This window comes from Agelaius phoeniceus, chromosome 6, assembly GCF_051311805.1.
Source record: "Agelaius phoeniceus isolate bAgePho1 chromosome 6, bAgePho1.hap1, whole genome shotgun sequence".
Lineage (NCBI taxonomy): Eukaryota > Metazoa > Chordata > Aves > Passeriformes > Icteridae > Agelaius > Agelaius phoeniceus.
Window position 1 is genome coordinate 42,897,331 of NC_135270.1, and position 23,235 is coordinate 42,920,565.

A 23,235-nucleotide genomic window follows, 5' to 3' on the forward strand; every position below is an offset into this window, starting at 1 on the left:
CAATGTAATTTGTGGAAGGATTTTACACTAGCTAAGAGCAAAGTCTCTGTGAGTATAGGATAGTCAGTGCCAGGAATCAGAATAAGTCTCTACTAGTAGAGATAAGTGGATAATTTTTCTGTTATCAGCAGTTCATGTCTTTTCAATATTTGGGCTTGGGGCTGAAGACTTTTATTTGTATTTCCCATGTAAATCCCTGTATTTCTACATGCTTAGGATGGCTGGGTCTGAAAAAAAAATCTGTCATCAAACTTTAATGAGACTACAGAAAACTTACCTATGAAGAAATCAATCTGTTTTCAATAGTTTATATACAGATGAAAATTTCATTTCTTATGCAGTGGATGGGTCTTAATGATTCTATTTTGTTAACCTTTCCCATCAGTACAGTAGAGGGAGATGCACTAACTGGTCTAGGTTTGTCAGTCTCGAAAGGTCAAAATAGATGGCTTTATTTGATGTGATTTTTTAAATCTATTTTTAGGTAGTTTCAGAACAGCTGGTCCTTGAATATCTCAGTAGAGCTTATTGGCCACTTTAGTTAATTGTACTTTTTATTTTTCATTTGAAATAAATTTCAGCAGGCAAATGTGCCAGAAGCAAAATTAATTCTTGCTTCACGCCAGGATTCATTTGGATATTGAAGATGCAGAAGGTGAAGGGTCACAAACAAAACTGTGGATGGGAAGCTGTCACATTCTTTTTCTTATTATTTTAGCTAGTGATTTTTTAATTGGTCCACAGAAGGTGGACCAAGAAAATGGAAATCTGTCTGTGGCTTTTCGTATTGGATGAGTCTAGGGCAGTACTGTGGTGATTATTAGAAAGTAGGTAGTCCCTTTCCAATTAAGCAGTACTGTAAAATCTTAAGCCTCCTGATCTATTCACTGTGAATGTTTCTAAGTGATCCTGAATTCTTAAAGAGTTCAACTTGACTGGGCAAGAGAGAAGATGTTTTAATGAGATGGATGGGCTCTTTGCAAAGAAAGGCCTGTCTTCAAATCAAATCATATTTAAGTAGCAGAAGTGATTTGGCGTCCATTTCTATAGTTAAACATGACAGAATACAGTTTAACCAATAAATATCAATAAGGCTGGATTTTTTTTAGTCATCTTTTCCCTGGATACTTGCATTTTAACTTTTGATCTGTCTCAAAATCAAGACATTGACCCAAAACCTAAAGCTGCCCAGATATTGGAACTGATGAGGCCTTGAGGCAGGGTAGTCATGATAGTCCTGAAAGTTGTCATTCGATATAATTTTGTATCACCTAAATAATTTTGTATGAAAAAGATTATTGGTTCTATGTCTTTCCTGACATAAATTCACTTGTAATGTTGCAGTATAATATAGTTCACTAGAAAGTCTTGTTTCCAGCTGTGCTCATGTTTCCTTAAAAAAACTCATTTCAAAACCAAACATAAAACCCCAATAAAATATATTGCCTCTGAATGTTGAAGCTTTATAAGAAAATCAGTAGCCTCCTTGTAATTGCTTGAAAATATTGCACTGGAGGTAGATATATTTCTCTTTAAAATGAACTTTAAAAGCAATAATTTAGACATTCCAAGAATATTATCTAAATCTAAGCAATTCCAGCTAAATGGACTATCAGCAGCTTCAGGATGCCATTTAATCTTTTCCTCTGCTTTTTTGGGGGCTAAGAGAAAGGGGAGGAGGATTTGCATAATTTTTTGGCTGTTTCTAGAATTAGAGTAGAACTTTAAAGAGTTGGACTTTTGCCTAGTGGTTTTTTGAATTGTTAAATATTTTGTAGCTAAGTTGGGAGAGTACTAAGGGCTGCTTTTTTTTAGATCAAATGACTATTACAGGAGTTAATCTCCTTAGAGACAAACCAAGTGAATCCACAGATTCCCTTGAGTAGTGATTGTTAATGTCAAAGCAAATCTCCTTGTTTATTTATCTTATTATTTCAGTTAAAACTAAGCCCTCTTTCTGCCTTGTGAGAAACCTTTACTTAGCAGTAGGATCACGGCTGAATTTTACCCGGGCTTTCAGAGTGTGTTTGGGGCAGTGTGGTCTGGTGGGAGGACGAGCAGAGGAGACTGAAGGTCAGACTTCCTGTGTCTGTCTTCAAGTCTCCTGTTGACACTCCATGTCATTTCTAGCATGCTCTTCTCCCTGTCCCATACTTCAACTCCCTTGTTTGTAAAAATAAACTTACTAACACAACAATTTGCTGTGAGTAAGACCTCCTTGGTGAAGAATTCAGGAGTTTGTGCTCATTATTTCCAAGTACAGGCTATTATTATGATTTCATTCCCATTGGCAAATAACCTTGGGACTTCATGCTCAGTGCCACAAAGTCTTCAAAAACCTGTTTCCTTAATTAGTGCACAACTCTGAAGCCTGCAGAGTTTTTACATGAGGCAATGTAGATCTTGCTTGTGTAATTTAGGATAATTCTTGCCAACTTCAGTCACACTGCAACAGGGACTTGGAGTCTGCACAGGCTGCCCTTCCATATTAACACTAAAGCTAGTCACAGTGCAAAATCTATTGTGAAGATCTTTAGTTCCTTAACTGCTAAAACACAAAGCAAAGTGTAGGTTCTAACAGTTGACATCTGCCTGCCTTGGGACAGGTTAAAAAAGTTCTGCTGAACCAGACCGACTGGTAAATTCTCCTAGCTCCTGTGTAATAGAGATGCTAAGTCTTGTCAATCTTCTGTCTTCAACCTGGATACAAGGGACACAGGCAAACAGCCAAGCACAGGCACTGTTATGTGCTTCTCCTGAAAGTCACAAACTCAGCTGCTGTAAGGAAACCTGCAGACTGGGAAACTTGGAAGGAAGACACAGAGTCTTGGACTCATCTTCAGCTGTATCCTCCAGCCAAAGAAAATACTGGCCTTGTGATATTCTGCAGCACTTGAGGGTAGTGAAGCTTGGAAGAGGAACTGGTGTGGTGGTGGGTGGAAGAAGGGAGTCATGGCTGGGTTTGTGCTGAAGGGGCAAACTGTGTACTCTGTGTGTATATCTCTGAGCATAAGGTTCTTGTTAGAGGGAAGCACCTTGATGAGCATTTGAAGAGTAAGTATTGCACTGTTTTAACTTTGCTTCCGGTCTGGATAATGTGTATGAGGGTTGAAGTTAATGACTAATACCAGGGTGGGAAGAGTAGGCAGCCCCCTGTTTCTTTACAGTCTAAAAGGCATGGTTCCCCATAGAGTCCTGGTCATATTGTCCTCTTCCTCACTTTGTGTGTCTCAGGTGCCCCACGCCTTTTTTTGAAAAACTAACACTAGATCATTCATGCAATGTGTCATTTTTACTAACCAACTAATGTACTAACACCCTAACGACTCATCTTTGCTTTTAGTTATTTTAATTAACAATCGTTCTGTTCACGATTTTTTAATTTCCTTTCTTCCCCCTTTTCCGCAAAGCACTCAGGCATTGGACACGCTATGGTAAACAAACTACATTGTCTGGTAGATATCATTCTTATTGTCTCTTTTTTTGGGTTTGCCGTGTGTTACCTGCCTTTTCCTCCCCCTACCTGCTCTTTTCCCCCCTCCTTTATACTTACTGCTTCCTTTAATTTTATTCTAATTTCATTGAAAACACGTTGTTTCCCCCGCCCTTTTTTTTTTCTTTCCTTTCTTCTTTTTGAATAGAAAAAATGAGCATCAAAAGCAACTAACACAGCTCTTCTGGAAATAGGGTTTGGACATTTCTGTCATTGTTTTCTTCACCTGTGTCTTCGGTTCTTTTTCTTTTTGGTGATAAATTGTTGGGGTTTTTTGTCCCTTTTTTTGACTTCAGATTTCTTTCTTTTGCTTTTGTTTTCATTTGGCTTTTTTTCTTGGCTTTTAGTTTAGTATGGTTTTTTTACTCTGAAGGTTTCTAGATCAGAACCATTGCAGGGCCTCTAGTCCGTGGTGGTGAAGGCTCTCTTTTTCTCTCACCCTTTTGTTGTGACAATGGCTATTATGGGCAAACTGGCCAGAGTTGTCCTCTTTCTCATGATTTTCCCCCACTTCCCTCCCTCTGCTTTTTCTCCTCCTTCTCCCTCTTGCTCTCTCTCTCACTTTCTCTCTCTCTCTCTGACCTCTACCTGCGTGGCCAACAGGAGCTCAGCCGGTTGTTTGTTTCAGTACACACTCTGCATGGCATGTCCACGTCTGGTGACTCGCCCGTCTCCTCCTGGCCTCGATCTATTTTCCTCCATCTTCCCTTGCAACCACTAACAACATCAAGCAAAACACATCAAATTCACTTCCTCCTCTCCCACCCTTTCCTTCTGTCACCCTTCACCCTCCATGTGTTTGTGGTTAGAGATTTTGGGGACGTTTCTGTTTCGTTTTGAGTTTTTTTGTTATTATGGAATTAGTTTGGTATTTTTATTTTTGATTGCATGCGAGTGTGAAATGGTCATTTCTCCCTTTTTCTTCTCCTTCTCTCTCTCTATTTTGCTTTTTTCCTATTGTCTTTCTCGACCTCAGATATATTGGCATGACAGGTCAAAGTGCAGTGTGTGCACGCTTTGTAGCTCTTTCTTTCTTTCTTGCTTTCTTTCTCATATCCACTTCTATTACATTTGTTGGTGTGCGATTGATTTATTTTGATTTATTTTCTGCTTATATTTTGCTTATGGGTTAATTTGAAATTTTTTTTCTTTTTTTTTTCTTTCTGTTTTTTTGTTTTTGTTTGTTTGTGGTGGGTGGGGGGGTGTGTGTCTCTCCAGGTACATGGCATGCACATCCATAATGTATTGAAAGTGAGTTCCCTCTCCCCCTATCCCTGAATGCATGATTGTCAGTGTGCTGTGAGCAAAAGAAACTTAAAAAATAAAAAATACCAACCTCGTCTTCATTAGTGTTTTTTTTTTACTAACAACCATAACTAACTGTAATCATTAAAATAAATTCTAATTAATCATAAAATCAGCTAATATGAGAAATGTCTTTCAAGGACAGTTATATTTTCTGGCCTGAATAGATGGAAAGCATCTGGATGGATAGGCTGCTGGGTAAGCCTGAGAGTGCTGATGCACCAGAAAGGGAAGAAGCAGATGCTGAAGCATTTCTCTGTGGGAAAATCAGACCAGAAAATAGAGCTCAACTTAACTAAAAAAAAAAAAAAAAACAAACATACCAAATCTCAACAAAATCCTTTATAAAACTGGCATAAAATTATAGGGGAGGTAAGTTGCTCTGTTCTGGATTGTAAGGTCATTGCTGGGATTTTCTTTGTCCATTGTGTCCCTCAAACAGGTGACAATCTCTGTGGATGGCATCCTTACCACCACGGGCTACACACAGGAGGACTACACCATGCTGGGCTCAGATGACTTCTTTTACGTGGGAGGGAGCCCCAGTACTGCTGATTTACCTGGGTCTCCAGTAAGCAATAACTTCATGGGCTGTCTCAAAGAGGTAACTATTTGAAATTAATTCTTGTCTCTGTGCTTTTGATTTGCTAAAGTCATCACTCTTTTCTGCCTTACACAATTAATTCTTTCCCTGATGCCTAATTTTATAGTGATAACTGCAACAGCTCTATAAAGATAAACTTGTCATCCAGTTGGTCGGAAGGCTGGAGAACTCATGAACTTAAAGGCAAAATCATACTTCCAGTGCTTGGATTATAGAAAAAATACTTATGGTAGTAGAAGAAGTTTCTTCTCTAAGCTGCCAGCCCTTCAGAAGAAAGCTCTACTATCTTCAGAAGAAAGCATTACTATCTTCTAGGCACCACTTATAATGGCAATAGCCATTATAAAAAGACAAATGGCCTTTGGTTACTTAGTAGCAATTTGAGATGAAAAAATCGTAATCAGAAGCTTATTTAGAATACTTTTTAAGGTCCTGGATTTTACCTGTGAGTATAGTTAGATCTGAGTTTCCAGGAAGATACAAAAATAGAATAAAACAGAAAAATGAAAGTAGAAGGTAGCATAAAAAGTTTAAATTTTGCAAGGAGAATGCATCAAGAGGGTGTGTCAGGGAAGTGTGCCAATCACATGGCATGTAGAAATGAAGTGTACCATGTGTTATATTATGATTATTGAGCGATGCCTCTCCCAGAATTAAAGTGCAAACAAAACCATATGCTGAAGTCAATAGTATGGATTTTATTGAACAATGAAATGTGAGGTAGAGAGATAGAAAGAAGTAGAAAAGAGAGAAAAAGAGAGAGACAGATTAAGCAGAAGATAGCCACCACCCTTGCATTCAGTGGTGTCTGTCGGTCCTCCTTCACCCTAGGCTTCTCAGTGGTGGGGGCCTGAGGTCACTCAAAACTTTTCACTGTTTATATATCTTTTCACACAAAGGAATTAATGCTCATTGGTTACACACATCTTTCATTCTGTTGGTTAAATAATTCCCTTGCTTCTAATGTTAATTAGTCCCATGCTCAGTCTTTCTGTTTTTTGCAGTTGGTGGGTTTCTTGAGTTGGTGGGTTGTGAGTCAGTGGTCAGAATCTCCCCCTGGTGGAATTACCTTTTACCCAGTCCAAGCTGATTCAGTATAATTGCTTTCCTTATGGCCCATAATTTCTACATTCTTTATGTCCATTATGAGTTATGCATTCTGGTCACACAGCTTTGTTTACCTCCCCCTAGGCTTGAGATAACACTTGGGCAATAGAATCACCTCTATCTTACCTCAAGTTCCTGGTCATGGTGGCTTAATTTACAGTCCAAGTTCCCGTTATCCATGGAGGCATATTTGGGGAAGGGATTAGGAGGTGGGGGGGGGTTGGGGGTCCCTCAGTAGTCATAGATGCCATTTGTCCCATAACTTGGGATCTTTGAGACCTTTGTTTGACCAGTGATGTGTGTAGAAGTGGCTTCTTTACAAAATTTGCCACAGTGGGAAGTTTTGTGTGGATGCATTACCCAGGATGAGCAGATCTCACCTCTGCCTGGAGTTAGCACTATCCTGTCACTCCATTTTGTGCTCATTTCATGGCAAAGTCATTCTCTGGCCTTAACAGTATTTGAGACAGACAGCTGTGATCTTTAGGGTTGCTAAGTTGGTGCACTTGAGTGGCTGCATTGGTCAGGAAGAGCTAGCTGGTTCTGAAAACTCTGTTGTTGTACTTTGGCTGGCTGTACTTGCCACATAGCATTGAGAAAATTCACACATGGGTAATAGAGATTAGATTGCCTGGCTAGCAGCAGGAACCAAAAAAGTGATCCTTGATAAAAAAAACCCTAAACAAAACAAAAGTTAAGTTCTGTCCAAATCCCAAACTTGGTACAGTTTAGTTTTGATGCTGGCTTGCAGTCTTTATCTTCTTTCTTCTCTCTTCTAATGCAATTTGTGATTATCACTGTGATTAATAGGGATACAGATATTGATGTCTCCACCAAGTGTTATAAAAAGCTTACATAGGAGTCATGGAAGCAGCAGTGCTGAACTAGGTGTTGTTCTGTGGCTGTAATTGCCTTGACAGGTCATCATCCTACTGATACTCAACTCACGGTGTCAGGGTTTGTATGTTATGTGTTATCTTCCTCTCCTCTGGTAAGGAAGAGTTGTTAGGGTCTGAAGCTCCTCTCCTGCCTGACCTCTAGATGACAGGGATATACATATGCTAGAGAAGAGTTTGTGAGCATCTTATATAGAAAATGAAACTTTGCTGATTGAATACAAACTGCCATACAGAGATCAAATCCTTCTGGTTACATTTATTGAGCCTTGGATCTGATTTTCCTGGGCACTGAGCATCCCAGTTTGATTGAAATCAGGAGGAGATACAGCCTCTTAGTGTCTCTTTAAATCAGGATCTAAATTTTATTTATGGATGCTATGAACATAACACTTAGCAGAGGCCATTTTTATGTGTGCTTTAAGTCAAGCCAATGGAGCAAAAAAGCAGTGACAAGAAAATCTTCAGCAGCTTTATTATTTATATAATCATTTGTATTCTGTTAGCTTGCACAATCTGCTAAGAGCCGCCAACATAGTCATCCCAGGCTCATAATGTTCTGTGAGAAGGAAAACCCAGGGAACCGCTTAAGCATGAGAGGAAGAAAACAGATAATCAAAATGTGCTTTGTAATCTTCACTTGACTAGGCAATGACAGGAGATGTGTATGAACAGATGTCTTGACTTGATGTTTGCTTTAGAGCTATGATCTGCTTAAAAGCAACCCACTTATAGTAGTGGTCCAGGAATGCTTTCAATGAGCTTTGATCCTGGAGGGGCAGAACTGGGTTAGTGCAGTGCTTGTGTGCTTATGATGTGTCTGGTTCCAGAACTGGCTACGGGGAACTTTACTTGGCTTTCTGTGTAGCTTGTCTGTAGGGGGATAGAATATAGGAAAATAAAGATAGTGTAGAAAGTAATCTTACCCCTAAGGAGTTGCAGCTGGGCCAATTATCAAAGATTAGGAACAGCCTGGCTTTAACAGGCCACAGCTGTAACCAATGAGAAGAGTGATATAAAAGACTGGGTTGGCTGGTTGAGAAGGGAACTGCAGTCAGTTGGCCACTTTGTGAAGAAGAGAGAGTCAGTGCTCTGAGGAGCTGCCTATGAGAAACCCTAAGAAGGTATGAAACTTTTGTGATAGGAGACCGGAATATGGAACCCCTGCAATAAGATAACATTTGTCAGCATATTTTATAAATCAGTCCCCACAGCTTATGTTTCAAGCTTACATTTCTTTTCTCCATAGCCAAAAAGGATGCTCAGTCTCTCATTACCTAGTACTGGAGGAGCTTGGATTTTTAACAAAAATTTTCTAAGCTAAGAAAATTAGTTGAAGGGGTAGGGTAGGCTATTACCAAATATTATTCCTTTCAGTTTATGCTTTCTAGTAGAGCAAAGCTCTTCTTTCATAGTTAAGTCCTAGCTAAGTAATTGCTGATACCAGAGACACAACACACCCCTGAGTGGATTGCTGTTTTTAGTGGTGGAGAATGTCCTGCCAAGTCCTGTGCTGATCTCTTGAAGGTGTTAAAGCAGGATGGTCTCTGCATTCATTCAAGACTGGCTCTAGGCATGTGTTACTTTCCTAGGAAGGTAAAGGGATTTTTGCTAAATTTGAGGTGAAACTTTCAGCCTTTCCTCTGTAAGCTCTTGTATTTCCTCTAGACTGCATCAGTCTGAGAGTACACTGACAAATTTGCTCATGTTGGGGCTGAGAGGGCTCCTTGAGTGGCTTGTTGCCTTCCCACTTCCTATGAGAGGACATGCAGGTACTGAAGTGGCAGGGGGCAGAGTGCCTGGTGACCATCTCTGCCCCTTTGCAGCAGGAAGGGACTTCCCCACTCAGCCTGGGCTGGTGCCAGGAGGAGGGGCAGCCCAGGGTGATAGTAGGTACTTCGTATCAGTAGGGTAGGTACTTCATGTGAGCAGACTGTAAGCCTTGGTTAGAGGGAAATGGAGTGTCTAACAATGTGTTCCTGGCAAGGAACTAAGAGTCTCAGGGCTCCTCTGCTGTAGTATCTATATAATATTTCCTGAAAGTAATCTAAATACCTAATTATCTAGATAATGGTTTCTTTAGGTCAGACAATTTCTGACCTAATGGTACCTCCTTTTACCATAGAATAGATCCTCATGTCTCTTCTTTCCTTTGGGGCTATAGGTTTTGACTGAACAGATTCCACTAAGTTGGTAGCAGTAATATACCTAAATCATAAATACAAGTATTTAATGTGTAGTTCAGGTTGGGATTTTCCCTCTATTTTTATCAGAGTGAAAGAGTTCCCTATGTGTCGTGAACCATGTTTGTTTTGCACTTCTCCATAGCCATCCTGGCAGTGTTGCAGTGTACCTGACACTGTAATGAGGCAAGGGGACTGGAAAATAGATACATTTGTGTACAGGGTATGCAAATAGGGTAGTGCACACACATGAAGTACGGACATTGCATGGAATCTAAGTTTTTTTTGCATTGAATATAGTTGCATAGAATCTAAGGTTCTTTGGACCTTCTTTCTTAAGATGAATCATTCTAGAGAAAATTTTGGGGGTAGCTGGTGTATTTCCCATAATGGATGAAACCGATATGGAGATGGGATAGGAGAAGATACAGGAACACATCTTGAGACAATTGAGCAGAAATAATTTTAATGGGTGTCAGGGAAGGAAGGTGTGACAGTGCTTTAACAGATAGTGATTTTTAAAAAGGGAGAAGCACTGACTGAAGGTGGAAAGGGAAGAGACTACAATAATGGGTTGAATGGAACTTGCATGGCCAGAAAGGGTTAGGACAAGAAAGGTAACAAGAAACAGCCGTGTTTTGTGTTTAATCAAGGGCTTTAGGGAGGACTTTTTAGTAATCAAGGATGGAGATGGAAAGTGGCAGAGTAGGAATTTAGCTGTGTGGGCAAAGAGGGAAAAATGGTATTTCAATATCCAGTTGCTAGGGAAGGGAGAGAATCAGAATATTTCCTGGGGTTAGGGAGCCAGACACTGAGATTTGATTTACTTGGAGCAGGACTTAAATGGTACAGATGGAGATGCTTTAGAAGAGCCTAAGGTGGTCCCTATAGAATGGATATTCATGAGAGAATTTATGAAATCTTCACATTTTTCTATCAATGCTTTATTAAAATCTCAATTCTGAAAAATGTTGATTGGTACTAACAGCTTGATGGAAGCACTGAGGCTTGCATATGGGTGGAATATGGCAGAAATTATTACAGGGGTCAGGCACCATCTGTCTGTGATGGGAGAAAGCTGTGAAAGCTTAGATAATTTCTGTCTGCAATTTAATTTCTAGGAGCCAGATTTCAAAATGGTTCATGAGTGTGCCCAGTTGCTGTATGTAAATCTCAGATGGTATCTGCAAGCCACATCTTTTTCAGGACTATTTGATGTGTAGTTGGTGATGTGGTTTCTGTTTGGGGATGAGTTTTTCTGACTGCAGTGTCACACTTGGGAGGAGGCTGAAGGTGCAGATGGAAGGCAGCCTAAAACTGGAGGCAGAGGAAAACAGGCAGACAGAGAAAGTTGTAGTTGTAAAAGCCCCTCCCTAAGCCTAAAAGCTTTTGGGTACCCAAGATCCCCTTCCACAGGAGACTTAACAGAATCCCAGGAATGCATAAGAGGAGAATTAGGAATCAACAGTGTAGGGATTGCACTGAGGTACAGTGGAGGAAGTTACTACATGAATGGTACTAATTGCCCACATAAATTAATCCAATACTGCTGCTCCAGCTGTCTGTGTTTGGGCCTGCCTGCTTTCTATCTGTATTATTTAATAAATTTAACATTTGAAAAAGAAAGGGAGAGGCTAATGGCACTATGTGGGAGCAGATAAAGCACAACCAAAGGTTGAATATCATTCCACTCCTCAAAATATTACTTGTTCTTGTCTTGGTCTCTCATTAATATCTCTGCCAGAGCCTTCAAAATAGACTGGATGATGATTATGACCCTAATTCCTAAGATTCCAGATCTAGAGTTCTGTCAAGTTTTTGGTTGCCTCTCACTCTCAAACTTCCAATTGCATTGCTGCTGCTGTGGGGGATCAGTGTCCTGTTGCAGCTGTACAGTGTGTATCTTGGGAGTCAAGAATGTCATTTTCTCTGTGCATCTGCCGAGCATCAACACAAAGCCTTCATCAGGTTTTCAAGTACCACTGTTGTAGCAACATGAAACACTGGAGACGCAGGCCAGCATTTTGAGTGGCTGCTGATGACATTCTTAAGCTAATAAGAAAAAGCCCCCACTTATTTCTGGAAAGATTTAATTTTGAGGTGGGAATGGAGGCATTTGGAAATTGAGAGCAATACAATAGGAGGCAAGATGCTGAGAGAATTCTGAGTAGACCAATAGATGGGGAGGGAAATATGGTTGTGCCTTTCATTGGGTAAGGCTTATAAGCTTAGGTCCTGGGCTGGTTTGCATTCGATATTTCTGTATTACCTGCAGCTTTGCTTTAGCTAAGGGGTTATTCAAATCCTCTGTTCCTTACGTAGCTTAGCTCTTGCCTACTCTACCAAAGTGAGGTCTCTGATAATGTTATTGACTTGTGTAATGCTTCATGCATGACACTGAAGGAACTTGGTTACCTTGGCTCTTATGCATCTTTAACAAAAACTTTGCTGGCATAATGATATTAAATGAGTGTTTGTTGCAAAATAACATAAGCTAAGCCCAGTTATTGATCAATCTCTTGCATCAATTGTTTCTGGATACACAGAAAAGTGGAAGAGTAATGTACTCATGACTGTAGAAAGTTTACTCATTATCTAATAGATCCATGAAAAGTATTCCAGTTAAGCAGGAAAACAATTTTAAATGGCTTAATGAAATTCATCTTTAGTGAATGGAGTAGGAAAATAAAGTGCTAGAATAATTTTTCAATTAGTAAAACATGGGAAGTCCAAAGACAGGAACTGAGTTTTTAGCTTTGGGACAAAAGATGGAGGAGATGTTATTTTATCAACCATGTACTGAAAAAAACTCTAGGCTTCTAAAATTCTTTCTTTAATGCAATTCATGTAGCAAAGCTGTAGAATCCTACACCCATAATGAATCTAGAAGTAAAAAACTTTGGTTTTTTGTTGGTTTTATAGTTCTATTTGCAAATTAAAATAATATAGGTTCTTGTTAAGATCACATTTATTACAATGTAGTATTTTGTTCTCTGGAGCTCCTATCAGTCAGCAAACAGCATCTTGTAGGCATTCTAGGTCAGCCTGAGCACACATTTTTTTCAGGATTAATTTAAAGGATAATTCACATATCAACAGTTCAGTGGCATCGAAACTGCCACTCCTAAACTTACTGCACTGTTAGAAATTTTACTCAAGTAATAAATAGCCAAAGTCTGAATAATAGAATATGTATGTAGATTGAGCATACCTTCCAAAGCAAGCATTGATGAGCAAACATAGAAACTGGATCTTTCTATGCATGATGTGTAAGAGGATTCTTTTTGCAGGGCTGTTTGAACTATGTACTTACAAGCTAAAGAGAACATATGGAACTAAAACAAAGTGGGGTCTAACTGAGTTCACCTGTCTTCAGCTGGCACTGGAACAGGTGCCTAGGGAGGAAACTAGCAGCAGAGGCTGGTGTCACCATTGGGCAGTGTAGTGGTGTCACACCAGTAAGGGAGCACTCCACTGAATCCTCACTGAGCCGTCTGCATGTGACTCTCAGTCCTGGTGCTGTGGCTGTCTGTGCTTGCTTTGCAGTAGGATCATCAGGATCAGGCTTTTTTTTCCTGCATAATGAACCTAACTCCTGCTGAGCTTCTGTGGCTGCAAGGGGGGTGTGCCATGTGCTGTGGTTCAGAAAATGAGTGTTTACAGGTGTAGAACTATATTTATATCAACAAATTCAGAAAATGTAATGGGGATTGGAGCAATATAGCCTGTGTTTGGTGCATATAACAAAGTTAGTTGGTAACTATTCAATATTAAACCCAAAATCCTTACAAAAATTTGTGGTCTAATCTCTACCCATTGAAGGGTGAGCAAACTAAGGATATGTTGATGGACAAACATAGCTGAGTCCAAAGTCATCAGCAGAGCAGTGATGATACTCTGGTGATTACTCTGATAAGGATTTCTGGCTGTCTTTCTCATATGCTGTTAGCCAAATGTGGTTCCATCCTAATGGATGCTGTGATCTTAACTTCAGCTAACCACAGTCTGATGTGCTCATCTTGGACTGAAAGTAAATGAGCCTCCTTTGCTTTACCTGGCTTTGTCATTCACTGAGATGAGTAAAATCTTGGTTTGGATGAATACTGAAAATAAAGAGGAGATATGTTTTTATTTCTTGCTTGTTGCACTCAAGAGATGGCTAAGGATCCATCCTTATCCTGTCAGACAAATACAAATGGGAGTAGTTTTGGAGAGTCAGGACAGCCATATGCCAATAAAGATAAAATTACATGAGAGAAGTTGGAAGACTGTTCTGTTTTATATGTGTACGTGTGTATCAAACAGGCATTTTCAGCTACTTGACAAGTGTCCCCTCTTTGGGAGCAGCAGACTGACCCTGAAAGTTGGAGTATTGCTATGAAATGTGCATTTGTATTGTGGGCAGCGGGGAATGACTGAGCTGCTGTTACCCACCACAAAAATCCAGGCTGCTCAGCTGTGCCAGCAAGGGAGGCAGGAAAAGATGATGAAGTTTGAATGTTGAGTGAGTGGGCTGAACAACTCCGCCCAGGTCTGCCACTCCTCTGCAGCAGTGAGCCAGCTGTCAAGTGTGAGGAGCACAGGAGTGGGCAGGCAGCTAATGGGCAGCATTTGTTATTTGAACTGCATGGAAAAGGCAGCAGGCTTGGTATAATACAAGCAGGTTTTGTATGCTCTCTGATATGCTCTCTGTTCTAGTTCTTTGTCATTGCTGCTCTCTGGCTTTGGTTGCGCTGTTGCAATGAATATTTGTGCTTTAGGATTGTTTTATCTCCATCCTTTTTGCAAACTGCAAAAGCTGGATTCATTTAGTTGGAATTAACAGTGTATGTATCTAGATTCCTAAGCAAATCAATGGGATTAATATAGATATGTAGAAGGATGCAATTTTGGCGCTGAATTGCTACTTACAGGGTTTAATGCTCTTTAAGCTATGGTTTCATAAGTGGAAGTGTTAGAAATGGTAACATCAGAGCTCAAAGGTGAATTAGGGTCAGCCCCTGACCTCTGCTTCTTGTAGCTATCTAGACATAGATGTAGTAAGTGGGAGTTATTTGAATAGGTGTTAAGGAAATATCAGGAGGATTGTGATATTGCATATGGTGGCTACTGGTGACTTCACATTGCCACAATGTGGGGGAATATTCAAATGCTCATATTTTCTAAGCATAAATCTTAGCAGTTCAACACTTAATTAATCAGGGTAAGCACCAGTTATCTGTGAGCTGCATGGGCCTGGTGACACACAACTGAACAGTAGCAACTGCATCCAGGAAAGCAGCAATGTGTAGTGTGCAAGTCACTAACCTCCTCTGTTCAAACTGGAAGAGGCTCAGAGGTGGCATCCCATTTCCAGCACCCTGAGAGGTAATTGTGAGTGATGCCTGCAAAGCATTCTTACTGTATCAGTATTAGCAAGCAGAGGGAACACAGAGGTTTGGGAACGGTGGCAGAGATGAAAAATGGCATTTGGAAATGGGGCTTGAGAATGGCACAATCATTCCTGTTAAATCTGTGCCTTTCTTTCTGATTATTAGCCATTTTAAGTGAAATGGGTTTTGCATCTAGAACAAGTCTCTGAACAGATGATTAATGGTTTTATCTGTAATAACTTTACATTTTATAGAACCCTGCTAGGAGTCCGCATCTGGTGTGCCAAGCTATTTAAAGCTGTGTTAATTCAGTTAATTGCTCTACGTTTATTTGGATTGCTGGCACCTGCGGGCTTTAGGATAATGGGGGTGGGTGTGTGTGTGTACATTCTCTCTCTCTTTTTGGCTGAGAAAAATTGAGAGGACTATTTCCTCAGCTAGGAACAGGACCTTGGCAGAACATCCTGGCTGGATTGGTTGTCCTTGAGATTTCCCTTTATTGCTCCAGCTGAATGTAGGGAGACGCCAGCCAGAGGGAAGATGCTCCCCTGATTGGGGCAGGAGGTGGGCGGAGAATCTGCTTTTGCATGCACTCACCAACATGAGGCAGCAGCAGCAACAGGGAATGAAGCCAGTGGTTTTGCAGAAGGCTGGTCAAGTCCATACCATTCTGCTTCTCAGCTGCCTTCCAGTGTTCCTTTTCCAGTTTGTTTTTGTCTGTAAAGTGTTGCAGTGGGTTTCAAGCCCTGAACAGATGTGAAGATAAGTATGCTGATGCTTTCTGAACTTCCATCAGAGAAAGGATCTGACTGTGGAATGCAAGACATTTGAGGTGACTAAAACATTGCTATGAAACGCTAGGAGGGCAGAATAGTTGTTTTCATGTTTGCAGCTGGACTGGCCAAACCACTGCAACAATCTGAAACAGGCTCTGATGACAAAATTTTTCCCCGTCTCTGGCAAGATTACTGCATGGGCAGCAAAATGGGGAAGCCAAGTGCTTCCCTCGTCTTGTTAACTGCTGACTTAAAAGTTCAGCAGAGCCTGAGAGGTTTGGTATGTGGAGGTTTTAGGTACTATGAGCTCAATATCTGAGTGGGTAGAGGAGGTTATTCTGGTTATGTAGAGGCCAGTTCTCTCACACCTCTGACATGGGTTTCTAGCCTGTGTTTCAGCTTCAGTGATGCTAGGACAACCTCCCAACAAATAGACAATTAACTAGGATCAGTTCACACTCTATTATTTGTTTTATGGCTATCTTCAAAACAACAGTTTTTCTTGAGAAGACCAGTGAGATGCTAAAGTGAAATCAGTTCTGCTCGTGCTACTGATAGAACCATGTGTGTATTTCTGAAGCTGGCCTATATAATCCCTTATGGTGACTGACTAAATGGAATGTTGGTTGTAGCCTCCCAAAGGAGGGGGACTGCCATACCACCCTTCTCCAAGATGTAAAGGATTGTAAAGAAAACCACATGTAGAAAAGTAAAAAGTTTTCTCAAGACTTTGATAAGCTAGGATCCTTGTGATGACTTGCAACTTCTAAAGGACAAGGCTGTTGTGTTTGTTATCTCTCTCAAGTAGTTGATATTACCAGGGATGCCCACTTTATTTATTTTATCCAGATAGTGTCTAAACAGTCAATTGCAGTACTAAAACTGGTTACAAGGCAAAGCTCTAAGAAAGTAGGGTTCATATTTAGAGTTCATATTTAAGAATGGATTCCTCCTCTGCAGCTTCAGTGTTCAGCTAACTAGATAAGCTGTTGTCTGAGCACTTTCCTCTATTTCCCTGATTTATATTTCAGGGCTGAGTTGTCTTAAAGTAGCCTCATCTAAGATAATGAGAACACTGAATGCCTCCATTCTCCTTTGGTTTGGTGTGCTTGCTTCTCCCTCCTTGTCTGAGCCTAGTTCCGGTTCATAACTGACACTAGTATGCCACATAGATATGCAGTGCTGTCACTTCCTCTCTCTTCTCAGTTTTTTTCTTACTGTGTATTTCTCATATGTTCTCTAATTAGCATATGCTTAGCTTTTCTGGCTTCAGGCTAGTTTTCATGTTTACAACCTCTGTGACACATTTTGTTAGAACTTCACAAATCATATATCATAGGAGAAATTAATTATGCATGTAACTTATTAGGTTAATAACTTTCATCTTATTGTGAGCTTCACTTAAAGTTATGCATTAATAATTCAAGGGACAGCTTTGACATCAAGTGCCTTTTCTAAAGCACTCTATCCCTTCTTAGGAGTTTTGTGTCTGTGTGAAAACCACAGATGGTTTTTAAAAACTTGATTCCAGCTGTTTCCAAATTTCTCCTGGAGGCTGGATTTGCCTGTGCATCCAGCAGAGGAAGGCAATTAAATGTTGGTCTCCTCTTTAGTTTTGCAACTGGAGTTTAAGGGAAAAACTTGGTGTGTATGAGGACACATTTTGGTAAGAATCATTGAATGGTATGAATTGGAAGAGACCTTTAAAGGTCATCTAATCTAACCCCCCTGCAATGAACAGAGACTTCTTTTACTAGATCAGGCTGTTCAGAGCCCCATGCATGACTTTGAATATTTACAGGGATCATCCCACCTCTCTTGAAGGCCTGTGCCAGTGCCTCACCACCCTTGTAATCAAATATTTCTTTCTTATATCTAATCTAAATTTACCCTCTCCTAGTGTAAAACCATAAGCCTTTGCCCTATTGCAACAGGCTCTGCAAAAATGTTTGTCTTTTAAAAGCCCTCCTTATGTACTGAAAGGCTGCATTGAAGTTTCTGCAGAGCCTTCTCTTCTTCAGGCTGAACAATTTGAACTCTCTCAGGCTGTCCTGATAGGGAAGGTGCTTTTGCCCTTTGCTCATCTTTGTGGCCCTCCTCTGCATCTACTCCAGGGCTTTCAGCTGACCTTGTTAAACATCATGAGGTTCCCATGAGCTTGCTTGTCCCTCTTGAGCCTGTGCAGGTCCCTCTGGATGGCATCCCATTCTTCAAGGTGTGTCAGCTGCACCACTCAGCTTGGTGTCATCTCCAAACTTGCTGGAGGTGCACTTGATGACACTGTCATTGATGAAGGTACTGAACAGTCACAGTCCCACTATTCACTGATCTCCATTTGGGCATTGAGGCATTGACCACAGCCCTTTGGATGCAACCATACAACCAATTCCTTGTGTATCAAATCTGTATTTCTCTAATTTAGAGAGGACCATGTTGTGAAGAGCCATGTCAAAGGCCTAGATCTGAAAACTGCCTCCTCAAACACCCATCTGACCCATTAGCTGTCTGGCAATACTCCCCTTAAAACCATTCCACAGACTCCAGTTCTTTGGAGTGCAGCAGACAATCTTTGATGGTGGTGCCAAGGACTTAAGAATAGTACTGGCATTGTATTTGAGCTGTTGCAGCCAGGATCTTCCTTGGTTTTATTGAGGCCACAATAATTGTATGGTCAGGAGAGTTTTGGCAAATGTAGTATAGCTTTCAGAAGTCTTCCAGTGATGTGTCTCACCAAAAGGCACTTCAGGAACTGAAAAAGCAATGGCAGAGAAAGAAGGTCTGAGCACAGAGGAAGAACTGGTTGGTAAAAACCAGAATGGAATAAACAGAATACACTAAATAGTTCCCATGGAAGGGCCATAGTGGAAAATTATCTGGGATCTGTGCTGAGGTCTGAAGATTGATTAGTGGAATTCAGTGGAAAGAAATGTGGATGGAGACAGCATGCATTTTACTGAGAATGAAAATTTTCATGTGAGGATTATCTGCAGGACTGCAGAGCATGAGCTAGTAATGCTGAATGTCTGGACAAATAAATAGCAGATTAAATTATGTGTGTGTAAACACAAATTGAGGTGTTTATATTGGGGGGGAGAGAAAAGAATCAATATTATGCATATACAGTGATGGACTTTGAGTTGTTTCTGATGTTTTATTAAATAATTATTTTAAAATATTTGCTCAGTGATCAATATTGGGCAAAGAAGCACATCTAATATTATGAATTTCTAGGAAGGGAATAAGAACAAAGCAGAAAATATAATGATGTCATTAAATACACCCACACTAGACACTGTTATCCTGTTGTTTTAATCTCAAAAAGGGCAGAAGGGCAACATAGGTCATTAGAGAGACTTCTATACAAGAGCTGTCAGTACAGCCTGGGGCTCTTTGTAACTGAACTGATGGAAAAAGGATATGGGAGTGGGGGATCATAGTGTATTTTTTGTTTCTTTTTGAACACAGGGATTAAGTGTAAATTCAAAAGACAAAGGTAGGGCAAGCTTCAGAACAATCAAAAAGAAATATGATGGCAATTAAAGTAATGGAAGTCTTTGCCATGGGATGTTACAGTGCCTGGGAAAATCACAGAAGAAAGAATATTGATGGTGTATGAAATATAAAGACATAAGTTTGTCTCTGCAGGCCCTCACAAGCCCCAGATAAGTGGACTCTGAAATGGTTTTATGGGTGGGTATTGCTACACAGATGCTCTGCTAGACTTGCTTGGGTACTTGAGGAGGTGGTTTTCAGATATAGGATACTGATCCAATTTAATATGGAGAATTTTATGTTTAAATATTTCCTGGTACAGCTACACCATTCCTAGGCTCCCTGCAGTATTTCAAAGTTGATATTCCATTTGCTTTGCCTTCTGTTAACTACCACAACCCATCAGAGGCCATAGTAAACATGATCCCTTCATTGCAAATATTGTACAGCAATGTCATGTTCCTGAAGGCCTGCGCACAGCTGAGGGGGAAGGCAGCAGAAAAGCAGTTTGGTGTGAAGTTTGGCACACAGGTTTGTGCAGCAATGTGTAGATGTGGAAGTGAGAGGCGTTGGAAGAGCTGGAAGAACAGACACACAAGGGTTGAGGAAAGGTTGGAGTACCCCATGTTGGCAGGAGGTGTAATGATGCCCCTTTGAATGAAAACTGGTTTTCGTATGTGTAGGCAGCCTACATTTGTGTAAGTTGCTTTAAATGAAAAGAAAAACAAGGAGGGCTGGATGAATCCCAGATGTTTGCAGGGAAGTGCAAAACAGCGTGACTTCTTTCTCCATTTGTAATTATTAAGGCCTGCAAAACAATTGATTGGAAATGAGGATATTAGAAGCAGTTTTACAGCTCTGCTTGTTGAGCTGCATTATAGAAAGATTTGTCTGTCATTTAAGATGATCTTTCTATGTATGGAATTGGGAATTCTGTAAAGGTTTGGAGGGAGATTTCCAATAGGAAAATTTCCCCAGATCACTACAGGCTGTGGTAGCTGCAGACAGCTCTTAAGGCTTAACTTGGATTTGGGGATTTTTCCATCCATGACTAATGGTCAGACAGTGATCATTTGTATATTTTTCCCTGTGGCTGTAACTGTGGAAGTAACTGTTAAGAAGGTTTATTACTGCCCAACTGGACTCCTTTTCTGAGCACTGAATTCATCTGGAGTTGTCTTTTACAGAAGACTTAAAACTCAAAGAGTGTTTTCTGCTTCCTCAGAAAGGTGGAGACTGGTGGTGTGTAAAAAAGGGATGATAAGTGTTTACCCTACTGGGAAAAACTCCAGAGAATAATAGATTGTAGAAATAGTAAACATCTGTCAGGTCACCTTGTCCATCTTCTCCTGTGAGGAGTGCCATTGTTCCCTTCAGTGTATTAACTTGGAAACATTTCTACAAAGAGTTATTCTCCATGGGACTGTGACTGTCATTTTCTGGGTTCTGTGTACTGCTGCTAAAGATGTCTTAAGGACAAGTAAAGCCTTCTCTTTGCACCTTGATTGAAAAGAATTATTATTTGGAGAATTACATGTACTAGCACTATTTAACTAATTAAAGACTTTTTCAACTAAGAAATCATAGGAAAACCTGGCCAAAGTTATTTAATGGATAAGTGGCAGGATCAGGAATAAAAACCAGGAGGCATAACACCTGATGTGTTGCTAAATTCAGCAGAATAAAAATGCCTGCTATTTAAACTGCGTCCATGCTTGTATTTTCTCTTCCTAATTGAGTGATTTGTGGCATGTAAACATTTCAGAATGTCAGAGAATTTTAAGGCCCTAAATCCCCTCCCTACCCAGCTAGCTCAGCCTTCATCCCCACTTATGTGTGGATTCAGAGTGGTCATAAACAACAAACATAATGCCTCACTTTCTTCTGTGTCCCCCACATTAAATCTAATAATTTGGACCTCTTGAAATTGTTGTTCTGGTTAACCACCTCCGACTACAAAAGCAATTGGGTCTTTAATCCATTTGGAATTTGTCTGACAATGGCCCCTAAATGTGGATTCTTTTGATGCAGTTTTCTACTGAAACAAAGATGGTTCAGAAATCTGTTGTCTTTCCTTTATCTGCTGTAATCAAGTCTTTATTCAGCTTTCGAAAAACTAAACCAATGGAGCTCCTTGTATTATACTCTAAGACATTTATTTTAGTTTTCAAATCACATTGAAGCTGTTTGATATATTCTTTGCAATTCTTTAGAGTCCTTTAACAAAATGTAGACATTAGAATTATACCTAAAGTTACAGTGCTTATGGTATCAATGCTGCATATTGCTTATTCTGTTCTTTGTCTTGAGACTGTATGGCCCTTTTGTCTGTAGTGTTTTACTGGAAGCTTGCATTTTCTCCTCTGATGTTTTCTGAATTGTTCTCAAAAGTGCAGCTTCCCCTTCCTGGTTCTGTAGTTCATGGTCTCTCTTTCATGTTTGTAAGGTTTTATATTTGAGTATTCAAATGTTTTAAAAGCTGCTTGGAATGAAAGGGCCTGGGTTTCCATGCTCTGTGAATAACTCTGTATGACTGACATGTCAGTAAGGTTGTTCAGTGGTCTGCCAAACCTGGTGTTACCTTCAAGTATCAGCTTCAGTGCTTTTTATATTTACTTCTAGGTAATTGACAAAATATTTAATAATATTGCATCAAACATAGGTTCTTATGGTGCATTAGAAAGGCCCCTTATCAGTTATGCTACCCCACTGACAAATCCTTTGTGAGACTTGTCAGCCAAGGAATGATGATACATCTGTCTGTCTGTCTGTCTACATATATCTATCTATCTCTCTATCATTACATCCTGTTTTGTTCTTATATGTTGTTTATTTGAGTAGAGCTGTCTTCTGGTGTTCAGTTAAATACCTTAAAAAATGTTTCATCTCTTCTTTCACCATTGTCATTCGAATTATATCCGGTTTATTTGACAGAAGCTCCTTTTACACAGGAAGGTCTAATGACAGTAAGTATTGTATTCCTCTCCTTTAATGTTTTTATTAAGCACTTCAGATGGAAGCTGTTGCACTGTTTCCACCAGGGTTGATGTTTCCTCCAGGCTAAACCCTTCTATGGTTATACATCTTGTCCTGTTCGGCTTTTTAAAACATTCACGCAACATTATCGTTCTTTTATTCTTCTGTTATCTTTCTGTTATTCCAAGATTAAAAATAAACCCCACTGGATAATAAATCTCCTCACTCAGCTCTTTTAAGAAATTGGAACAAGTGACCCAAGTCTGTGAAATTAAAAATAAAGCATATTTATTCCTGGTAGCTGATCAACATCCTCTTTTATTCTCATGGATTGCAAAATACTTTGTCATCTTGTGATATAAACACTTAGGTTCTTCACGTATTTATATCTGACAGAGAAAAAATATTGCATGCTTAATAAATTATATAAGCTGAACCTTTTAAACAAACAATTGCCATCTTGGTGTTATGATATACTTTTGTATCAAGATACAACTTTTTTTTAACCATTAGTGCATCCTATAGTGATTTAAAGACTTAATTTTTTTGTTGGATCACTAGGATACATTGCACATTACTTCCAACCTGAATAGTGGTGATTTGGCTGTATCATTATGCTTTTATCTCCTAAACTAAAGCAGATCTCTTCTGTCAGATAGAGATCCCTGTAGCATGTAGATTTGGATCAGCTTATAACCTACCTTTGGGTAAATAGATGGAATTCATTGGGGTAGCTCACCCAATACAGTGTAAGATTAAGGTTTTTTTGTGTTTTGATATTTTTTAACATATTTTTAAAGCATAGGCAAGATAATAGGCCACAGTATTATGAAATGGTTTCACTACTATTGTATATTTAATCACTGTCTTTTGTTCGTACTTTCTTGATAGCTTCCTACTTTGACACTGAAGAATCCCAATCAGTCCTCTGCTAACTGCTTTACAAAGGCATTTCATGTTCAATTGGTTATGCACCAAGGCATGCATTGCTCTTTTTATAGTCACTATTTGGAAGGCTTAGATACGGTTCC

At 39.8% G+C, this 23,235-nt stretch overlaps 1 protein-coding gene across 15 annotated transcripts in view; it reads left to right on the forward strand.

The window, feature by feature from the left end:
- Positions 1-23,235, forward strand: part of NRXN3 (neurexin 3) — an 868,815-nt gene that overhangs the window by 164,027 nt on the left and 681,553 nt on the right. For 14 of the 15 annotated variants that reach the window (XM_077180570.1, XM_077180572.1, XM_077180566.1 and 11 more), the window contains exons 3-4: positions 3,411-3,434; positions 5,241-5,402. In XM_077180570.1, coding sequence (XP_077036685.1) covers positions 3,411-3,434; positions 5,241-5,402 — 186 coding nt within the window. The remainder of the gene's footprint in view (positions 1-3,410; positions 3,435-5,240; positions 5,403-23,235) is intronic. The other variant, XM_054634433.2, reaches the window with a different exon arrangement.